General features: G+C 36.8%; 1 protein-coding gene across 4 annotated transcripts in view; it reads right to left on the reverse strand.

The window, feature by feature from the left end:
* LOC124619874 (lipase 1-like) overlaps positions 1 to 19,878 on the reverse strand; it is a 219,889-nt gene that overhangs the window by 33,982 nt on the left and 166,029 nt on the right. For all 4 annotated transcript variants that reach the window (XM_047146497.1, XM_047146495.1, XM_047146494.1 and 1 more), the window contains exons 6-7: positions 16,321 to 16,405; positions 2,019 to 2,161 (exon numbers count right to left, since the gene is read on the reverse strand). In XM_047146497.1, the coding sequence (XP_047002453.1) occupies positions 2,019 to 2,161; positions 16,321 to 16,405 (228 nt within the window). The remainder of the gene's footprint in view (positions 1 to 2,018; positions 2,162 to 16,320; positions 16,406 to 19,878) is intronic.

A 19,878-nucleotide genomic window follows, 5' to 3' on the forward strand; every position in this document is an offset into this window, starting at 1 on the left:
AAACTTCCTCTAGATCTTCTGAGGATAGTATTAGTGGTACAGAATTTCCTTGTCTGATACCTCTTTCAGTTTTGAATTCCTCACTGTCATGATATAGTCTAATGGAAGCTGTAACATTGGATGTATTTATTCTTCAGTATACTAACATTGGCTGAAGCAATACATAGTTTCTTAGGGGATGTTAATGCAGGCATTGTAGAAACTGAGTCAAAAGCCTGCTCAAACTTTCTGAATCCTAGCAAATGGTTTTTTGAAACACATTTTTCTATTGTATAACTTTGTTCACAATTTACAAATGGTCCAGTGTGGTGTAGCCACTTCTAAAGGCAGCTCATTTTAGGCTTGACTGGAATCTGTCTTTTTCCATGTATCTGGTGATAATTTTTGTCAATACTTTGAATACTATGGAGAGGATTCAGCTAGGTATACAGTTTTTATTTATTTATTATTTTATGGAAGTTCATTAAACCCATATATCTGCAAATTTCTTTGTGTAAATTTATGTTTATCTGTTGCAACTGCCATTGTATCATACACATTTTTTTTTTTTTTTTTTTGGGCTCTTGCACAGCAATTGATGTTTCATGGCAGAAATAGAGAATCACTTGAGTAGCACTTTTTATCTGATATTAGTATGCTGATTTTCGTATCACTCTCCACTTTTGTTTTAAAGTATCACACTGGGATGCTACACTTTTAACAGACAATAGTGGCCAATCAAAGCTTCATCAAGTATGACAACTTCATACACATTGTCAAATCAACCTTTGTTGAATTTTTACTGTCAGATACATACTACTTTCCCATTCAGTGGATGGAAGCAGGACCCAGTCAGAAATTATCTTTATGAGTAGCAAATATGCATGAATACTTGCCTGTAATGCTACCATCCCAATATTGAGAGCTGCTTTTCATGCTCAGTCTTCTGAAGAGTCACTGTAATGCCAATATTGAACTTGAAGGTCTTAATTTTTTATACTAATTGCTTACTCTGGCTCTTGAAGCAACAGGTTCCCAGCAATACTCAACAGCCTCTCTGCACATTAATTTAGTTTTAAACATGAAGCCAATTAATGTTGTACAAAAAATCCATTATTAACACCTCCATAACAAACAGCATAATGGCTCACACTTCTGATTAAAGGGCATCTTCTAAACATAACCTGCACTGGAAATGTCCTTTAATAAATATCTTAAAGCTGTGGAACATCTGTCTTCCAAGATTTTCACTCCCTATTGAATAGCCTTACCTATCAATGCAGAACACAAATGTTGAACACTCACACTACTGAATGAATGTGAACAGCTCTCAACCAGTCAGCTGCACTACACATAAGCACCAGAGTTGCCATATTTGGTAACAGCTAAAAATTGTATGATACTTAATAACAGTTTTTATGACAGTTAAATATGTGGTGTGTACATGTGAAATTAACATGTTATTGCCACATAAAGAGAACATGAAAGATCAAGATTTAATTTTTTTGTGCTACACTTGTTAAACCATGTTTTCAGGCTGTCTTTCATCTCATTTGAGTCAAGTATGACATGCATCATCATTCCTCCTATGTAATATACATCAAAAGAGACACAATATATCACTGAAAATAAAAACTTTGAGGATTGCTAGGAGTCTACATTAGGGAACCAGACCAGCTTTCATTTCAGCTGATTCAAAGTAATTCACAACAACCTATGTATCTCCGTTTTTCTAGAACAAAGCATCATTTTTCTTATTAACTGGAATTAGATGTCCAGTTAAATGTTAATTTTCTCTCTAATATAAATGTTTGGCAATGATAAATGCACAATCTGTTAATAAAAATTGTCACCTATTTCAGAGCAAATAAACGAAATTTTGCAATTTATTATTAAATCTTCAGTAATGCGAAGTAAATATCTGTACTTAGTGACACAATGTTATAGTAAAATTATAATGATACAGAGAAACAAATATATAGTAATCTAATGACAGTTTAGATATTAAAACTAATGCATAACACATCCAGATAGCATACCTCACGGGTTACTGTCGTATCTTTGTGGCCATAATGGATCGAAATGGGTGCTGTTATCTGGCTGAGATCAAACAGAGGTGGTTCTGGCTGACCATATTGTTTCATGTTATCCTCTTCTCCATAATCATACATTCTAAACTGGCCTACGAGAAAGAGAATAATATTTAAAAGTAAATGATCTAATTTTTATACTGAAATTTACTAGTCACATAACAGGTTGAATGGTTCATGAGCATTTTGCTGGATGGTGTCTGCTACTCTTCATCTTTAGGTACTACTGACACATTGATGAGGTGGCTTGCCAGTTTATTAACTGGGTTGCTAGAAAAGCACAGGTGCCAAGGGGTGGGACATCAATGTCTTTGTAGATGAATCATCAAGGACATCAAATACAGAGCTTCTTGCCAGAGAATTGGGCCATGGTCTTTATAAGCACAGCATGGGAGAAGTGCCACTGCAAGCCACAGAGCCAGTGTATGCATGCAGGCAAGTAATTTATGCCCCACTGAACTGTCCCAGCTTAGATTCCCTGTGTGTGTTGACTCAGTTCATTTGTCTGTGGCTGACAATGCTGTTATGCCACCAGTGCTGGTTTCCATGCTTCGCTGAGTTGAAATCCAGTGCCTGTTAATTAAGTCATTAGTTATAAGGGGGTTGACAAAAATATGGAAACATCAAAAACACAAAACATTACCATGCACAGTATGGTTTAGGAAAGTTGTTGGCATTCAAAATACCTTCCAGTCATCCCAAATTGGATAAATACAAGCCCTGCACAGTTTTCAGTGGAATCACATTCCATTCTTCCTGCAAAATAGGGACAATTTCAAGGTAACAATGATGGACATGGATAACAATCATTCACCCTTCTCTCCAAAGAAGACAACTAAGGCTCAATAATGTAGAGACCTGGCAACTGTGACGACCAGGGGGGATGCAACAATTCATAAAACCTCTTCTGGATGATGTGATCTGTGTGGGCAGAGGCCTGTTGTCTTGGAACACAGCATCACCATTGGGGAAGGAACAGTGTACCATAAGATGGACATGACCAACCAAAATGGTCACATAATCCTTGTCAGTAATGCAGTCTTGCAGAGGAACCACGGGCCCATGGAATACCATGATATGGCTGCCATGTTTCATTCTTGGGACATAATCTCAGCCAGAGATTGGAAACAGTGTGACACAAGACTCATCCGACTGAATGCCTTTCTCCTACTGCTGCAAAGTGCTGGTTTCATAGCTTCAGCACTTTGTTGCCCTGTAACAGGAGTTTGCTTCAACTGAAACTATATGGTTCCAGAGGCCTTTTCAAGTCTCAAAGATCTATGGTGTGTATATATATATGCAGACTGAAATGACAAATGAAAATGTGTACCAAAGCCAGGATTCAAGCCTGGGTTTCGTGCTAACCACTACACCAACCTAGTACAGTGCCTTTTTTGGATTGAGATGGAAAGTATGCTAGGGTAGTCAGTGCAGTTGTGCAAAGCCACTGTGCTGCGTTAGTGGTCAGTGCATCTGCCTAGTGAACAGGAGACCCAGGTTAAAATCCTGGCCTTGGTACAATGTTTCATTTGTCACTTCATATTGTGTATATATACATCACTTGCATTACTGATGTGAGGTTTTGGAATTCCAGTTCTCTCTGCTTATGCAGATCCCTTTGTGTTGTTTTGATGTTGACAGGGTTTGCTGCTGCAACATTAGTTCTGCAGTGGCTTTTGCAGCTGTCATCCTATCTTTTATCACAATTCTCTTTAGTGACTATCTGTCATGATCATTCAACACACACTTTCATCCACATTGTGACTTAGCGGATGATGATTCTCCACTTTCCCTGTATTTTACATAAATCTTCAATACGATCACTCTCGAAACACCAAATACTTCAGCTATGTTGGTTATGGAAGCACTCACCACACGAGCACCAACAATTTTTAACATTCGAATTCATATAGTGCCAACGTAATGCATTCTCAACAACACAGAACATTTTTCTGACCACAACGGACACTTACAATGTATTGAGGACACATGGTCAGATACAACAGCACAATCTGCAGGCTCGACTAGCATTTGCACTTATGTTCAAGCATGCATTTCTCATGGTATTTCCACATTTTTGTCCAATATGTGTATGTATTTCAGTTGCTTCATTAACGTTGGAGTCCCAGTACAGAGAGGCTGCTGTGAGGATCTTGGTCAATCCATAGTTCATGTCATGCCCTATGTCAAGACAGTGTTCAGCAACAGCAGATTTTCTGTTACCTAGTCTGGTGTGAAGTTACACCTGTTTTGGGTCACCCAGAAAAATCTACTGTTGCTAAACCGGTCTTGAAATGGGATATGGCATGGACTATGGGGAGACCTAGATCTTCTCATCTGCCTCCATTTACTAGGACTCCTTCATGAAAGAAGCAATTGAAATATGTGTAACTAATGACTTAATTAACAGACACACAGGATTTCAACTCAGAAAAACAAGGGAATTGGCATATGCAGCACTGTGGCATTGTCAGGTGCAGACAAATGAATCCAGTGAGTCAACATGGATGGGGAATCTAAGCCAGGACAGTTAAGCTGGGCACCAGCTACTATCCCTTATCCACATGCCAGTTCCATGGCTTGCAACCCCGAATTTTCCCACACTGTGCTTGCTAAGACCCATTTCCCCAGCAGGGGGTTCTGGATGTTGACTTCATCTATGATGATGGTATAGCCCCATCCCTCAGTGCCTGCACTTTTCTAGTGAACAAGCACACCACAACACCAATGTGCCAGTAGCACCTGAAGATGGCGCTCACCTGTCTCGTGGAATTATTTTGCAGCTTACACAGAACCATGTTGCAATGTCCATGAACTGTTGTAAGGGTACAGATATGTTGGTTAATATTTTGGGTGTTTTCTGAAACAACTGTATCCTTAGCAGTTCATATAATTCAGTAATCATCATTCATAATTGGCATTCAGCTAAGTTTAAGCAGCATTATTATTGCTAGTTAAGCTATTGAGGTGATTCTATGTTTGCTGTGGTTGGACTTTCATGTTTGAGATACTCCTGGAGCATCACACATCAGTGAAAGATGCCCATTTGATAAGTTACAGTCATCACAAGTAGTCACTCAGAGACTATAGTGCAGTATGTCATGCCATGGAGCTTCTCCCTGTCAAAGAGCCTTGGTGTTAGTCAACACAGATCTAAGAATGTAGAGTGAAGAAAAGAGCAGTCTGATGACAAATTTGTCAGAAAAGATGTTTTTGTGATGTGATTAAGCTGTAATCTGAGTTGTAAATTGAGTCTGAGCTGTAGTCTGGGCAATAAACTGGATTGCGTCCAGAGTACATACCCTGTTGTTCTTCATAGTAAAAGTAGCTTTCCAGGAAGATGAGGTGGTGGAAGTGGAGGTTCTGTCTAGTACTGTATAAAAACATACTTTAAATGGAGTAAATCCTACATTGTGGTGACTGTTTTTGAAAACTGCAAAACAATGTATGAAAACACTCCAAATACAGAAACAAAGTTCCCAGCCTGACAACATATTGAGATGAAAGCAAAATGAGAAGAAAACAATAGAGGATCATACAGTGGCAGCCATCAAAGAGGTGACTACATTAGTGAAAAAAAGCAGAAATAATGATGATGAAAATAAACAAAATTACGAGGAGAATATATGAACACATGGACAAATACAACGCCGGTGCAGTGAGAATTGTGGTGTATCAACTGTACAAAATAAACCCTCCAAATTAAAGATGGCTGAATCTAATAAATAGCAGGATGCCTTATTAACAAGATCAGTGAATTCAAGTTGACCGTATGAAATTAATTTATCACCAAACATGAAAAAATTGGTTTGCCAATGACAATAAACAAGGGGTTGATAGTCAAATAGACAGGTATAAGGAAACCTTCATAATGACATATCAAGGAGATTTCATGAAAAATAACTACCTCAATGATACCAAGACATCTTTCAGAAGATCATTTATCAATTACAACACACATTTTCAAGTTAACACTAAGAGAGACTTCTGCTGAGAAGGGCTGGTGACTACAGGTATATCCACTCACTGCCACCACACCCAGTTACTTCAGCCGTGGTTGGCAGCATTCATCTAGAGCCATCCCTCTGTACTGTGGCACTACACTGCAGTGCACTACTCCAACAACTGGGACATAGCTGCATACAGTACCAGCAGCCACCACTGAACATAGGTGACTATCTGATGGGTCACAAGCAGTTATATTGTGAAAAGCTGTCAACATTATTTAAATTTCCTGTCGATAAGTTCATTATAAATTGCGCTGAAGCCTATCATGAAATGTAAACTTAAACCAAGTAGTGACTTTAAGAAATATTGCGTAGATGTTTTGTTATTCATGGTAATTAATGATGAATGATATGTACACTTAGTAAAACAGTTCACTGTATTTGGTGCAGGAATTACTAATGAGAGAAATAACATACATCTATTTCCAGATATTACATAAAATTAAGTGGATATTTTGAGGTTTATTGATTAGTAGCAGTATGTATAGCAAACATGGCTGTTATGGATAATCAGTTAATGCTCAAAATGTTATTGGAAAGCATGATACAACAATTTCATCAATTAAATTCTAATATAGAAAGCAGATTCAACCAAGTAGATGAAACACTGTCTCAAATCAGGGGACTGATGGATAGATTAGAACATAAGATTAGATATGGCATTCAAACATGTTGAAGAAATGGATTCTCTACCAGAAAAAGTAGAAGACAAACTAGACATCAAATTGGAACATACACATATTCATAAATCAATGCATGATGAGTTGCTTAAAAGAATTAGGATTTTAGAAAGGGAGTTTTTAGAAACAAAAACTAGGTTAGAAGAAATGGTAAATATAGATGTGATTTCAATGAGCTAGAGCCCAGAATACAAAGGTTATAAAATGAAAAAAATCGAGGGAGAACAAGGTACAGGCTCATAATAAGTGTTCACTGAAATACAATCCCATTTCATCATTCACTACAGTACCATTAGCAATGACTTCAATGTCAAGGAATATGGAACTTACTTTTATCAATAATAGACAAGTAAGCCCATAAGAAACAGTGCACTAATTTTAGACTGCACAGATCATAATGAAAGAGACAAACATGAGGAGGAGTCAACTAAAATCAAATTAAATCATAATTCATATGAAGATTTTACAGCTATGTTTGACAAAGGTATAAATCATGAATTCCCTAAATTAACACCATCTGGTGACTTACAGCCTGTTTTGTTCTTGAAAGCATTTAACAAGACAACTGGGCTGACTGTCATAAAATTATATTTGTAATAAATCACCTAACAGGAGAAGCAGCACAATTCTGAGGCCATATTTAAATCAAAATACTGGAGCAAGGGAGCCTAGAAAAAACTTTGTGTAGAGTTATTGGGAGCAAAACCTTACAGCAGCAATGACTGGAACGTCTTTAGGGATTTTGGCGATTAACAGCTGAACACAGCTAAGTACTTAGACAACCCATTTCAAGAGTAACATCTCTTAGTGGTATTTATTGGTAATTACAAGTCATCTACAATGGAGAGTATGGTATAAATGAGTAAGAATAGTTTGGCGAAAGATAAATAAGCTCTCTGAATACCTTGATCTGATAGGCCTATCATATCGCCAGTTGGACAGGTGTAATAGCAACTATAATTTAATGTACAATAACAACCCATGTAGAAATAACAGCAAGGGAAATCAGGACCAAGGAATACCAGTGAACACCAAGTTATAGGTAAGATTAGATTAGATTAGTTTCAGTTTTCATTCTACAGACCCAAAAATGAGATGATTCTCATTGGTGTGGGGCACGTCAGAAAGCGTAACATAAAAAATGTAGAAAATTCGAATATAATATTCACTTTCCTGAGCATTTGTCAGGAGATTGTGAGATATGCGAATACATTACAGTAAACCAGAACTACTGGTATTTACAGAATTAATACACTGTTAACATGAAACACAGTTATTCACTTTTAGTAAATTTATAATACACAAGATACCTAACTTGACTGTTATGAGCAACTGGTATTAAAACTGAAATCTAATAGATGTTTTTACTTAGCTGGCCTAACTGTCCCCGTTAAGATATTCTTCTACAGAGAAGAAGGAGTTGCCCACAAAAAAGGCTTTCAGACTGTGCTTTATCTGAAACTAAGATTTTAATGGTTTCTGGCAACTTATTGAAAATGTGTGTTGCTGAATATTGAACCCCTTTTGGACCAAACTATATGATTTTAAGTCTTTATGTAGATTGTTACTATCCCTAGTATAGATACTATGTACTGAGCTGTTGGTTGGAAATAGAGTCATATTATTTCCAACAAAATTCATTAAGGAATAAATATACTGAGAAGCATTGATTAGAATACCCAGTTCCTTGAACAGTTTTCTACATGATGTTCTTGAATTTACACCATAAGTGCATCTTATTATATGCTTTTGCTCTCTTAAAAGCTTTTACTCGGTTTGATGAGTTACCCAAGAATATGATCCCATATACATAATAGAATGAAAGTAAGCAAAATATGAAAGTTTTTTGTATTTATATCTCCTACATCTGACATCATTTGTATGGTATATACAGACTTTTTTGGGTGCTTCACCAATTCTGTGATTTAGCTTTCCCAACTAAATTTATTATTGAGTTGTAATCACAGAAATTTACCACTGTCAACCTCTTCTATCTGCATGTCTTCATAAGTTATACACAAGAGGGCAGAAATCTCTTACAGCTTCTGAACTGCTTATAGCGAGTCTTTTCAAAGTTTAGTGACAGTGAATTAGCTTTAAACCATTTATAATGTCAGTGAAATTTTGATTATCAGTCATTTCTAAATCCATATATGACTTGCTATTTATTGCAATGTTTCTATCATCTGCAAACAAAACAAACTTAGTATCTGGCAATGTAACAGGTGAGAGGTCATCGATGTAGGAGAGGTTAGCACACTGGACTTGTGTTCAGGAGGACAATGGTTCAAACCTGTGTCTGGCCATCCTGGCTTAAGTTTTCCACGATTTCTGTAAATCACTTAAGACAAACGCTGGAATGGTTCCTTCAAAAGGGCATGACCGCATTCTTTCCCAATTCTTCCCAATCTGTGCTTGTGCTCTGTTTCTAATGACCTTGTTGTTGATGGGACATTAAAAGCTAATGTCTTCCTCCTTGTCATTTATGTACACAAGAAAAAGCAATGGTCCCAAGGTGGAATCTTGAGGAACATCACTTGTAATTAATTCCCAATCAGATGAAGACTGATTGCTTACTCCTCAGGTATTTTGCAATGACACCCTTTATTTTTTGTTAGTTAAGTAACTTTGGCCCAACAGGCCATGAAGGTCCAATGGGACTCCCTGGCTGCTGTGTAATCCTCAACCCACAGGTGTCACAGGATGCAGATATGGAGGGGCATGTGGTCTGCAGACCACTCTCTTGGCCGTATGTCAGTTTACCAGACCAGAGCCACTGTTTCTCAGTCAAGTAGCTCCTCAATCAATTTTGCTTCACAAGGGCCGAGTGCACCCCACTTGCCAACAGTGCTTGACAGACGAGATGGTTACCCATGCAAGCTCTTGTCCAGCCCGACTGTGGAAAGGCCATTGGCATTAGTTGGGTACCACTTTAACCATTTTGCAGCACTTAAGAGAATGCTGTGATTCACAGAGTCAAAGGTTTTTAACAGGTCACAGAAAATGCTGTAGCCTCAAAGACAAAGTGGAGGGGTAGTGGCAACAATAGAGCCCAGTTCAGTAGGATTTTTGTCAATAATACCAGTACTACAGAGAGAGATAACTAGTAGGCTTCTGTGGATGGACTCAGTCCCCAGAAGCAAATGAAAACAAACCACATTGAATAACTCACACCTACTAAGATATAGCGATGAGAATATTGCAAATGACTTATTACAGGAAACTAAACAACAAATTAATGGATGTATTTGACCAAAACTAAAAGTCACAACAGAAAATGTTCCAGTAAACATAATTTGAGATTCAGGTAGTGGCATGAATGTAATAGACACAAACCTTCTAGAACAGAATAACATATTGCAGTGTTTTCCAGCATTTTGAGTATGTGGATGCAAGATAATAGGAGTCACAGGAACCAATGGCAAACCAACACAAACAGAGATGTTAGTGAGATGTAGTGTTGATAAATCTACAGTTGAATACCCAATGTTACTTACTGTAGGATTAAATGTCGCTACAATTCTAGGTATTGATCAGTTGTCTGAGCAAGGCGTTATATTAGATTTCAGGAAAAGGTTTATAACATCCACTTATGTGAAAGGTGCAGAATTAATGACACTCTCTTTGAAACAGTTATGTCGCAGAAATATAAAATAGCACTCATAGCAGAAATGACTTTAGATAACTATAAGAAAATGCCATATACTATTTATAATAAACAGATAAATAAAGAGGACATTGAAGCTAATATTAGCAAATTCTCAGGACTTGGAATCAAACAGAAGTCATTTCTTGCAATGAAAGGATTATACAGGAAATTTCTATCTAGTATCTAGTAATGTATTAAATGCAACACATAAGATGGCCCTCCTCAAAAACAAAACACTTTGGAAATAGACACCAGACTGTAGTGCAGAATTCTTAAAATTCAGAAACCATGTAGCTTCAACACCATTGTTATTACAGTCAGATTTTGGCTTACCTTTCCTTAGCCCTGCTAAGTAAGCACAAAGACAGTTTCTCCATGAGACCAGAACTCATTAAAGATTGTATGTTTATGCTAAAGATAGAATCTCACAAATTATTTTTTGTGAAACTTTACCCAATACTGGTAGCAACAAAAGAGTCAACAAGACAGGGATTAAACAGAATGATTGCTTGGAGCGTTGTAGAAAATTTTAATAGCTGCTCCAACAGTCCATTGGTATCTGTTGGGGAAAAAAAAAAAAAAAAAAAAAAAAAAAAAAAAAAAAAAAAAAAAAAAAAAAAAAAAAAAAAAACACCCTTGATGGATCAGTGTGGTTAGTCTTTGACACAAGAACAACTAGTATGGTAACTGAACCCCAATCATTGAGGAGTTATTGACAAAATTTACAGGGACGAAATATATCAGTACAACAGACTTTAGACTCGGTTATTGGCAAATACCAATACACATAGATTCAAGAAAATACGCTCCAGTCCTGTCTGAAGACAAATCATATATTTTAAACTGTTTCTGCTCCAGTGTTCATCAGAGCCTTAGACAACATGATAAGGGTTAACTTACAAGACAAGGCTTTAATATATTTTGGAGATATAGTAGTCATATCTATAACTGGGATGAACATCTTCAGACATTAGATAAGGGAATAATAATAAAACTTTCAAAATCACAGCTTGATAGGAGCAAAGTCAAATTTTTGAGTCATATATTGAGTGCAGACGGAGTCACACAATATCCACATTGGTTAGATGCAATAACTCGTCGCCCCAAATTGACGAATAAGATGCAATACAAGACATTCCTTGGAATAATATGATTATACGGGCAATTTCTATCTAGTAATTAAATGCAACATGTAAGATGGCCCTACTCATAAAACATAACACCTTGGAAATAAACACTAGCCTGTAGTACTGAATTCTTAAACCTGAAATACCATATACCTTCAACACCATTGTTAATAAGCCCAGATTTTGACCTATATTTCCATTTGGTAACAGACACATCAGACTATGGTCTAGGAGCTCATTTGTATCAAGAGAAACATACATGCCAGGGAATAGAACATTGCTCCGTAGCATTCAGCTTCTGAATGCTAACACAACATAAAGAAACTATAGAATCACTGAAAAAAGATACTAGCCATTGTGTGAGCATTTAAAAAAAATTTAAATATTTATTAGTTGGACATCAAACAATAGTACACAGCAACCATAGAACATTAACATTTCTATTAAAGATTAAACTCTTGCATACTAGACATATACAGTGGCCATGGTCCTACAGGAATTTAAATTTCAATACACTATGTGAAGGACAATGAAAACTTAGTGTGAGATGCTCAGCGATAACCAGTTTTAATCCTGCTGAAAATTTTATCACCAATACCTGACTGTCAGTAGTAGGTGAGAACGTGGTGTAAAGTACCTAATTAATTAGACACAGTGTCAATACCCATGGTTAATTTACACACTCACAGCAGGCTATGAGTGCGTGTGGTATTGTTATGGGGTATTAAGCTCAGTGGCTCCTTTGCGGCATTGTTTGAATGGAACAATCTATGGGCCAGAACCAGGTTCCATTCATTCACATATAACTACTTATTATTAAAATATAAGCACAACCTTACACTCTGCACATACTTATCACATTCAGCAACACTACAAAGTTACACATCAGACAAGCTGAACACTCAAGCCTCCAAAGTGACACCCATTTGAAATGATTCATGTGTAATGAGCTACATTCTTAGAGGCAGAAGCCTCCCTCCCCTTCTTAAGGGAAATTATATTCCCAGTAGAATAAATTGGCATTTGTTGTTGTTTTATGCACTCCATGTCACATCAACTGTTAGTGCAGACAGAAGTTTTGTATGGGAATAAAGTTACTGGAAAATTGTGCACATTTACACCTATAAAAATTAGTTGTTGGAAATAGCAATTTAAAAATTGAAACAATTGATAACTATAAACTACAATTATGAGTTTGGTAGCATGTGGGAATATGTTTGACATAATTTGAATACTCATTAATTTTAAACACAAGACCCTGTTAGTTTCCTGAAATCAGTCCCTGTTTCACTGAACAGATCTCTTACCAGTACCTTGACTAAAACTAGAGACAAAATGTCGGAACTCATGCTGCAAGTCACACAAGTGTTTTGTATGTGTGATCAATTATTTTGAATCACCAACTAAGGTACTTATGATCAAGATGCTAAATTTTCAACAGACGATACATTTTTTAAACAATGAAAAGTCCAGGATGGAATAACAACAGTATTATGAAAATGATAGACTACCTCTCACCATATAAGTGTATATTGAAAGGGTAGGCAAATAGGAAATGGAGGTAGTCTATTTGTCGCAGTAGACAAGAAACTCTGAGATAGAAATTGAAGCTGCATGTGAGATCAGTGTCAGCAGTGGGCATAAAATGATAATTGGAACCTTCTATTGTCCACCAGACACATCTCCTGATGTAACCATGAACTTCAGACAAAACCTCAGTTTGCTTGTATGTAAGTTCCCCAATCATATTGTAATCATCAGTGAAGACATTAATCATGCAACAATTAAATCGGAAAATTAAAGTTTTGTTAGAGGTGGGCATGATAGGAACCCTCTGAAACTTTATTAAATGCCTTATCGGAACCGAGCGAGGTGGTGCAGTGGTTAGACACTGGACTCGCATTCGGGAGGACGACGGTTCAATCCCGCATCCGGCCATCCTGATTTAGGTTTTCCGTGATTTCCCTAAATCGCTCCAGGCAAATGCCGGGATGGTTCGTTTCAAAGGGCACGGCCGACTTCCTTCCCCGTCCTTCCCTAATCTGATGAGACCGATGACCTCGCTGTCTGGTCTCCTTCCCTAAAACCAACCAACCAACCAACCTTATCTGAAAATAACTTAAAACAGACAGTTAGGAACCCCACCCATGATGGAAATATATTGAATCTAATGGCAACAAATAGACCTGACCTCTTTGAAGATGACCATATTGAAACTAGTATCAGGGGCAACAATGATTACCAAAGTACAAAGGACAACTAAAACAAGCAGGAAGATACATATGGTCAAAAAAATCAGTTATGTCATATTTCAGTAGGAACTTGAAACTTTCAGCACAGGGCAGGAGCATGTGAGGCTCTCTGGCTCAAGTTGAAAGGAATAGTTGACCTGCACTGGACAGATATGTACCCAGTAGAACAGTTGATAATGGGAGGAAACTTCCATGGTATACAGTCACTGTAAAGAAACTTCATAACAAACAGAGATTACTGCATAACAGATGTAGAACAAACTGTAGGGCTATAGATAGAGAGATGCTGAATGAAATGTGTTTGGCTGTCAAGAGTGCAATGAATGATTCCTTCAATGACTACTGTAGCAGAATATTTTCAAGTGATCTTTCTCAGAACCCAAAGAAATTGTAGTCATATGAAAAGGCTGCTAGTGGCACCAAAGTTAGTGTCCAATACACAGTGAATGAGCCAGGAAATGATGTTGAGGGTAACAAAGCAAAAGCTGAAATGCTTAACTCTGTTTTCAAATATTCCTTCACAAAGGAAAAAAAAAAAACCAGGAGAACTACCTCAATTTAATCCTCGTACCACTGAAAAATGGAATGAAATAAGTATTAGTATCAGTGGTGTCAAGAAATAGCTGAAATCATTAAAACTGAACAAAGCTCCAGGCTCCAATGGAATCCCCATCATATTCTATACTGAATTTGTGGCTGATTTAGCTTCTATTTTAACTATAATCTATCATAGATGCCTCAAACAAAAAACCATGTCCAGTTCTTGGAAAAAGGCACAGGTCACACCCATCTACAAGAAAGGTTGTTGAAGCGATCCACAAAACTACCATCCAATATCCTGGACACTCATGTGTTGTAGAATCTTAGAACATATCCTGAGCTCAGACATAATGATGTGTCTCGAACAGAATGACCTCCTCAATGCCAGCCAGCATGGATTTAGCAAAGACTGATCATGTGAAACCCAACTCTCACTTTTGTCACATGACATACTGAAAGCTTTGGATCAAGGCAACCAGGTACATGCAGTGTTTCTTGATTTCTGAAAAGCATTTGACTCAGTACTGCACCTACACTTACTGTCACAAGTATGATTATATGGGGTATCAAATAAATTTGTGACTGTGTTGAGGGCTTTTTCATAGGGAGGACACACCATGCTATCTTGGTTGGAGAATCATTATCAGATGTAGGAGTAACTTCTGGTGTGCCCCAGGGAAGTGTATTAGGACCCTTGCTGTTCATGTTGTATATTAATGAGCTTGCACACAATATTAATAGTAAAATCAGGCTTTTTGCAAATGATGATGCACTTATCTATAATGAAGTACTATCTGAGAGAAGCCGCATTAATATTCAGTCAGATCTTCATAAGATTTCAACTTGGTGTAGAGATTGGCAATTTTCTCTAAATGTTCAGACATGTAAAATTTTGCACTTCACAAAATGAAATAAATGTAGTATCCTATCTGTAAAATCAATGAGTCACTATTGGAGTCACCCAACTCATACAAATACTTGGGTCTAACACTTTGTAGGGATATGAAATGGAATGATCACATAAATTCAGTCACAGGTAAAGCAGGAGTTAGATTTCAGTTTAGTGTTCAAATACTGGGGAAATGCAATCAGTCTACAAAGGATATTGCTTACAAATCACTCATGTGACCAGTTCTAAAATACTGCTCAACTGTGTACCAGATAGGACTAAGAGGGGATATTAAACATATACAGATAAGGGTACCAAGAATGGTCCCAGGTCTGTTAATCCACGGGGGAGTGTCACAGAGATACTAAAGTAACTGAACTGACAGACTCTTGAAGACAGATGTGAACTATCCTGAGAAAGTCTATTAATGAAATTTCAAGAACCAGTATTAAATGATTGCTCTAGGGATATACTACAACCCCCTACATATTGCCCACAAAGGGATTGTGAGGGTAAGATTAGAATAATTACTGCACGCACAAAGACATTCAAACAATCATTTTTCCCATCTCCATATGTGAATAGAACAGAAAGAAACTCTAATAACTAGTACAAAACCCACAGCCATCTGCCTCACAGTGGTTTTCTGAGTATAGATGTAAATGTATATTTAGATAGAAGTTGCAGACAGGCACAATAAACTACTTCAAAAGAAGGCCTTTTGGACAAAAGCTTACCATAGCCATAGTAGTGAGAGAAGGTACTTACTGAGCTTCTAATGGTATCTGTAGTATAGATCAGTCATTATGCATGCAAGTGTCATATATTTAAAATATATTGTTACATCTTCTATTGTATGATGCCTTCCTATCTTGTTAATTTGTGGTGGAGTTCATGTTCTCTATACCTTTTAATTGTTTATGTTAATTAATTATAGATACGAAACATTATCTGTCTGATCTGAAAGAACTCCACTACAAACCAGACAAAACAGTAAATATGCAGGGAACCATAATAATTAAAAATTCTGTGGTTGTTATCGCTGGCATAAAAATTAGAACATTGTACTTTAAATATTATGTTTGTGAGGCAATATTTCATACTCACCTGATTTTATTAGCTGTCTGAAATGTATTGTTGAATATACTGATGCTCCAGCAACCAGGTGTGCAATATCAAATGACAGTCTTGACTGTAAACAATTTTCATGCACATTTAATGTGATGTTAACTTTTAAAACCTTAATACACACTACACCTATGTTCAAGGTATTTATTTATGGATATCAAATTGTGATGACAAATGGAAATAATATATTTCTGTTTGTCTATAGTATCTTCAACCAAGGTAGAGAAAAACCATACAGTGGAAACATAGAAACACACACCACAAATCCGTAGTTTTTTCATTCATCTACTTACCTTCATGAAGAAGTGGCTTAGGAGTTATAGAATCAGTTAATCAGAAGAATTTATGGTCTCTCCACTATGATATCTCATAAACCAAATGCCTGTCAGTGGCTGTTTCCCTTCATCCTTAAAAATGACCATTACTGCTCCTCTGCACAAAAAAGGTGACAAGTCTTGTCCTAATAACTGACATCCAATTTCTCTTGTACCCACCATTTTGAAAGTAGTATAATAAGCTTCTTATTGCATATGTCTTCAAATTGGCAAACATCTGTCTGTGAATAATATTCTTAGTGATTGTCAACTTGGCTTCAAGGCCAGCTTGTAAACATAAAAGCAATTGAAAATATTGTTTCATTTCTTCTATCATAATTTGAATCAATGTTACCTATTAATACTGTCCTCATGGATCTCAGCAAGGTATTCGTCTCTGTTAGCCATAGAATATTGCTAGAAAAGCTCTACTGCTATGATTTTAGAGGCTCAGAGCTATCTCTGATCAGGTCCTCCCTGAGTGACAGGAAAACACATTGTGCTGTTCAACAATATGAATACAAACTTCTTGGGTATCACACAGGGCACACCACAAGGTTCTCTGTTTGGACCTTTACTCTTCATAATATATGTAAATGACTTGCCCTGCACTATGTTATGTAAATCTACACCCTACACAAATGATACCACTTTTACTACAGCTGGGAAACACTTAGGAACTTTAAAGCAGGAGTAGGGATCATCTCACAGGAGCCAGTAAGTGGTTCAAAATCAATGAACTGCATATAATCATGAAAAAACTGTAAATATTCTCTTTAGTCTACGTCAGCTAAACTACTTGGGACCAAATTGACTCAAAATTAACACAGCAGGATCATCTGATTATATCTGTATTAAGATGGCACTAGTGACATATTCGTTGGGTGAATTAAGAACTCATGTTAGTGATAACTTGTTGCTCAGTGCATACTATGCCTTTATCCATACCCATTTGACATATGCCATTTGGTTGTGGGAGAATTCACACACATTTGACATATGCCATTTTGAGACCATAACAAGTTTGTTTCCATGGCCATCCTCCACAGCAAGCACAGAAATGTTTGTTTTGTAAATAAAAACCATCTTTTCTTACTGCATTATATTTTATTTCTCCTGGAGTACACAGAATAATCAGGAAAATATAAGAGGAAACACAAGATGGTACACAATGACATACAAACACAAACTCACACATAAAATCACCAACTTTTTCAAAAGACAAGAAATAAACATAATGTACACAACAGACAGTTCTATTCAAAAATACACCTTAAAATTGATAAAAAACTGAGACATATACTAGGAAGCAGGTATATATCAATTACAGTGTAACAATTGTGCAGACAGATACATAGGACAAACAGGCAGAACATTTTATGTCAGTTACAAAGAACACATGAAAGCCTGGAAGTATGGGACAAACCACTCAACATTCATAGAACCCCTAAGAGAACACAATCACAAACCAACAGCTGGAGAAGAAAACATGAAAATAATTAGAATCAACAATAAAAAAACACCTTCTAACCCTGCAAGAAAATCACCACATAGAGAAAACCAAAGCAGAAAAGAAAACCCTGTTGAATGACCAAGTACACATGCCAAACAACTCATTGTTTACACTAATAGATAAAATAATAAAGTAACACTCTAAAAGAGGATTAATATCATAATAATAATACCACCCAACACCTTTCCACTCACTTGTCCAAGAACCCATTCACAAACATATAAACCAAAACTCAAATCAGCTGATCAAAACTTTCAACCACTCTTTGACAGCTATTACATCCATATTCAACATTCTACAACTTGCACTGAGTAACCAACAACACCTGGGCGTAAAACTATTTAAAATATTGCCAGTACAGGCACTCAGTGTGTCACTGACTATGTTTAAAAGCACCACACAGAAATGACCCAGAGAAAAAGCACTATACGCAGTAGAAGAGTTCAAAATGTGCCCTAAAGATGATCTTAAGTACTAAGATAGTTTCATTTAGATTAAATTTACATATGTTAATATATTAAATATATCATGTGCATTATGATGCACAAATTTGTATCTTTATAGGCAATAATTATCTAAAATATGTACGATGGAAAATAATGATCTAAAATATCTTTAACACCACAATTGTTATTTTTGTAATTGTGTATGTAGGTGTGAATGTACACAAAAGAGAACATTGATTGCATTTTTTATTGCTTAAAGATCAATAATAGATAAAGACATCATTATAAAAAAGTATCCTGCATGCCACACTGGACAAGTACCCCTTGGAGAAAGGTTATAGTGGAGGAGAGCTTCCCAACAGCCTGTTGGCTGTTTTCAGATAGCTACTCCTGTATGGCAGTCACTGTTTTGGGCAGGGGGGGGGGGGGGGGGAGTGAGTGTTCAGACCACTCAATCAATGGTGAAACACACAAGTCCCTGCTGTTGCATTCTGTCATATGTTTGGGCCTTGTCTGTCTTGAGGCAAAAGAATGATCTAATTATTAAATAAAGCAAATTAATATTATATCTAAAAACAAAGATGATGTGACTTACCAAACGAAAGTGCTGGCAGGTCGATAGACACACAAACATACACACAAAATTCAAGCTTTCACAACAAATGGTTGCTTCATCAGGAAAGAGGGAAAGAGAGGGAAAGACGAAAGGATGTGGGTTTTAAGGGAGAGGGTAAGGAGTCATTCCAATCCCGGGAGTGGAAAGACTTACCTTAGGGGGAAAAAAGGACAGGTATACACATGCACACACACACATATCCATCCACACATACACAGACTGTGTCCCTGTCCATAAGAAGTTTAGCTACTGTGGGAGACAAAGGGCTACGCATAGCAACACTGCTAGTTTGCACAAAACATTGTTCATTAAATAAAAAGTAAGTTGTGGTAAGCACATGTTTGTAAAGTTGAAAGACATCCAGCTCCTTCTTAGCTCCTACTAGTTGTAGTGAACCTATCAGTGGTACTTGTGTAAACAAAGAAACCATATTGAAACTCACTAATATATCTTTTGGTTTGAGACACAAAGCTTTAAATATGGTGTTCACATTTTTCTACCAAATGGCATAGAAGAGAAGACAAATGTTTTGCTAGGTAATATGTTGAGGTTCCTATCCTGCTCACAGTGGGGTGAAGTAGAACCCCTTCTGTATGTTTCTTGGGTAGGCTGTAAAATTAAGGTGAAACTGGTGCATGTGTTCTTAAG

This window comes from Schistocerca americana, chromosome 6, assembly GCF_021461395.2.
Source record: "Schistocerca americana isolate TAMUIC-IGC-003095 chromosome 6, iqSchAmer2.1, whole genome shotgun sequence".
NCBI classification, from domain to species: Eukaryota; Metazoa; Arthropoda; class Insecta; order Orthoptera; family Acrididae; genus Schistocerca; species Schistocerca americana.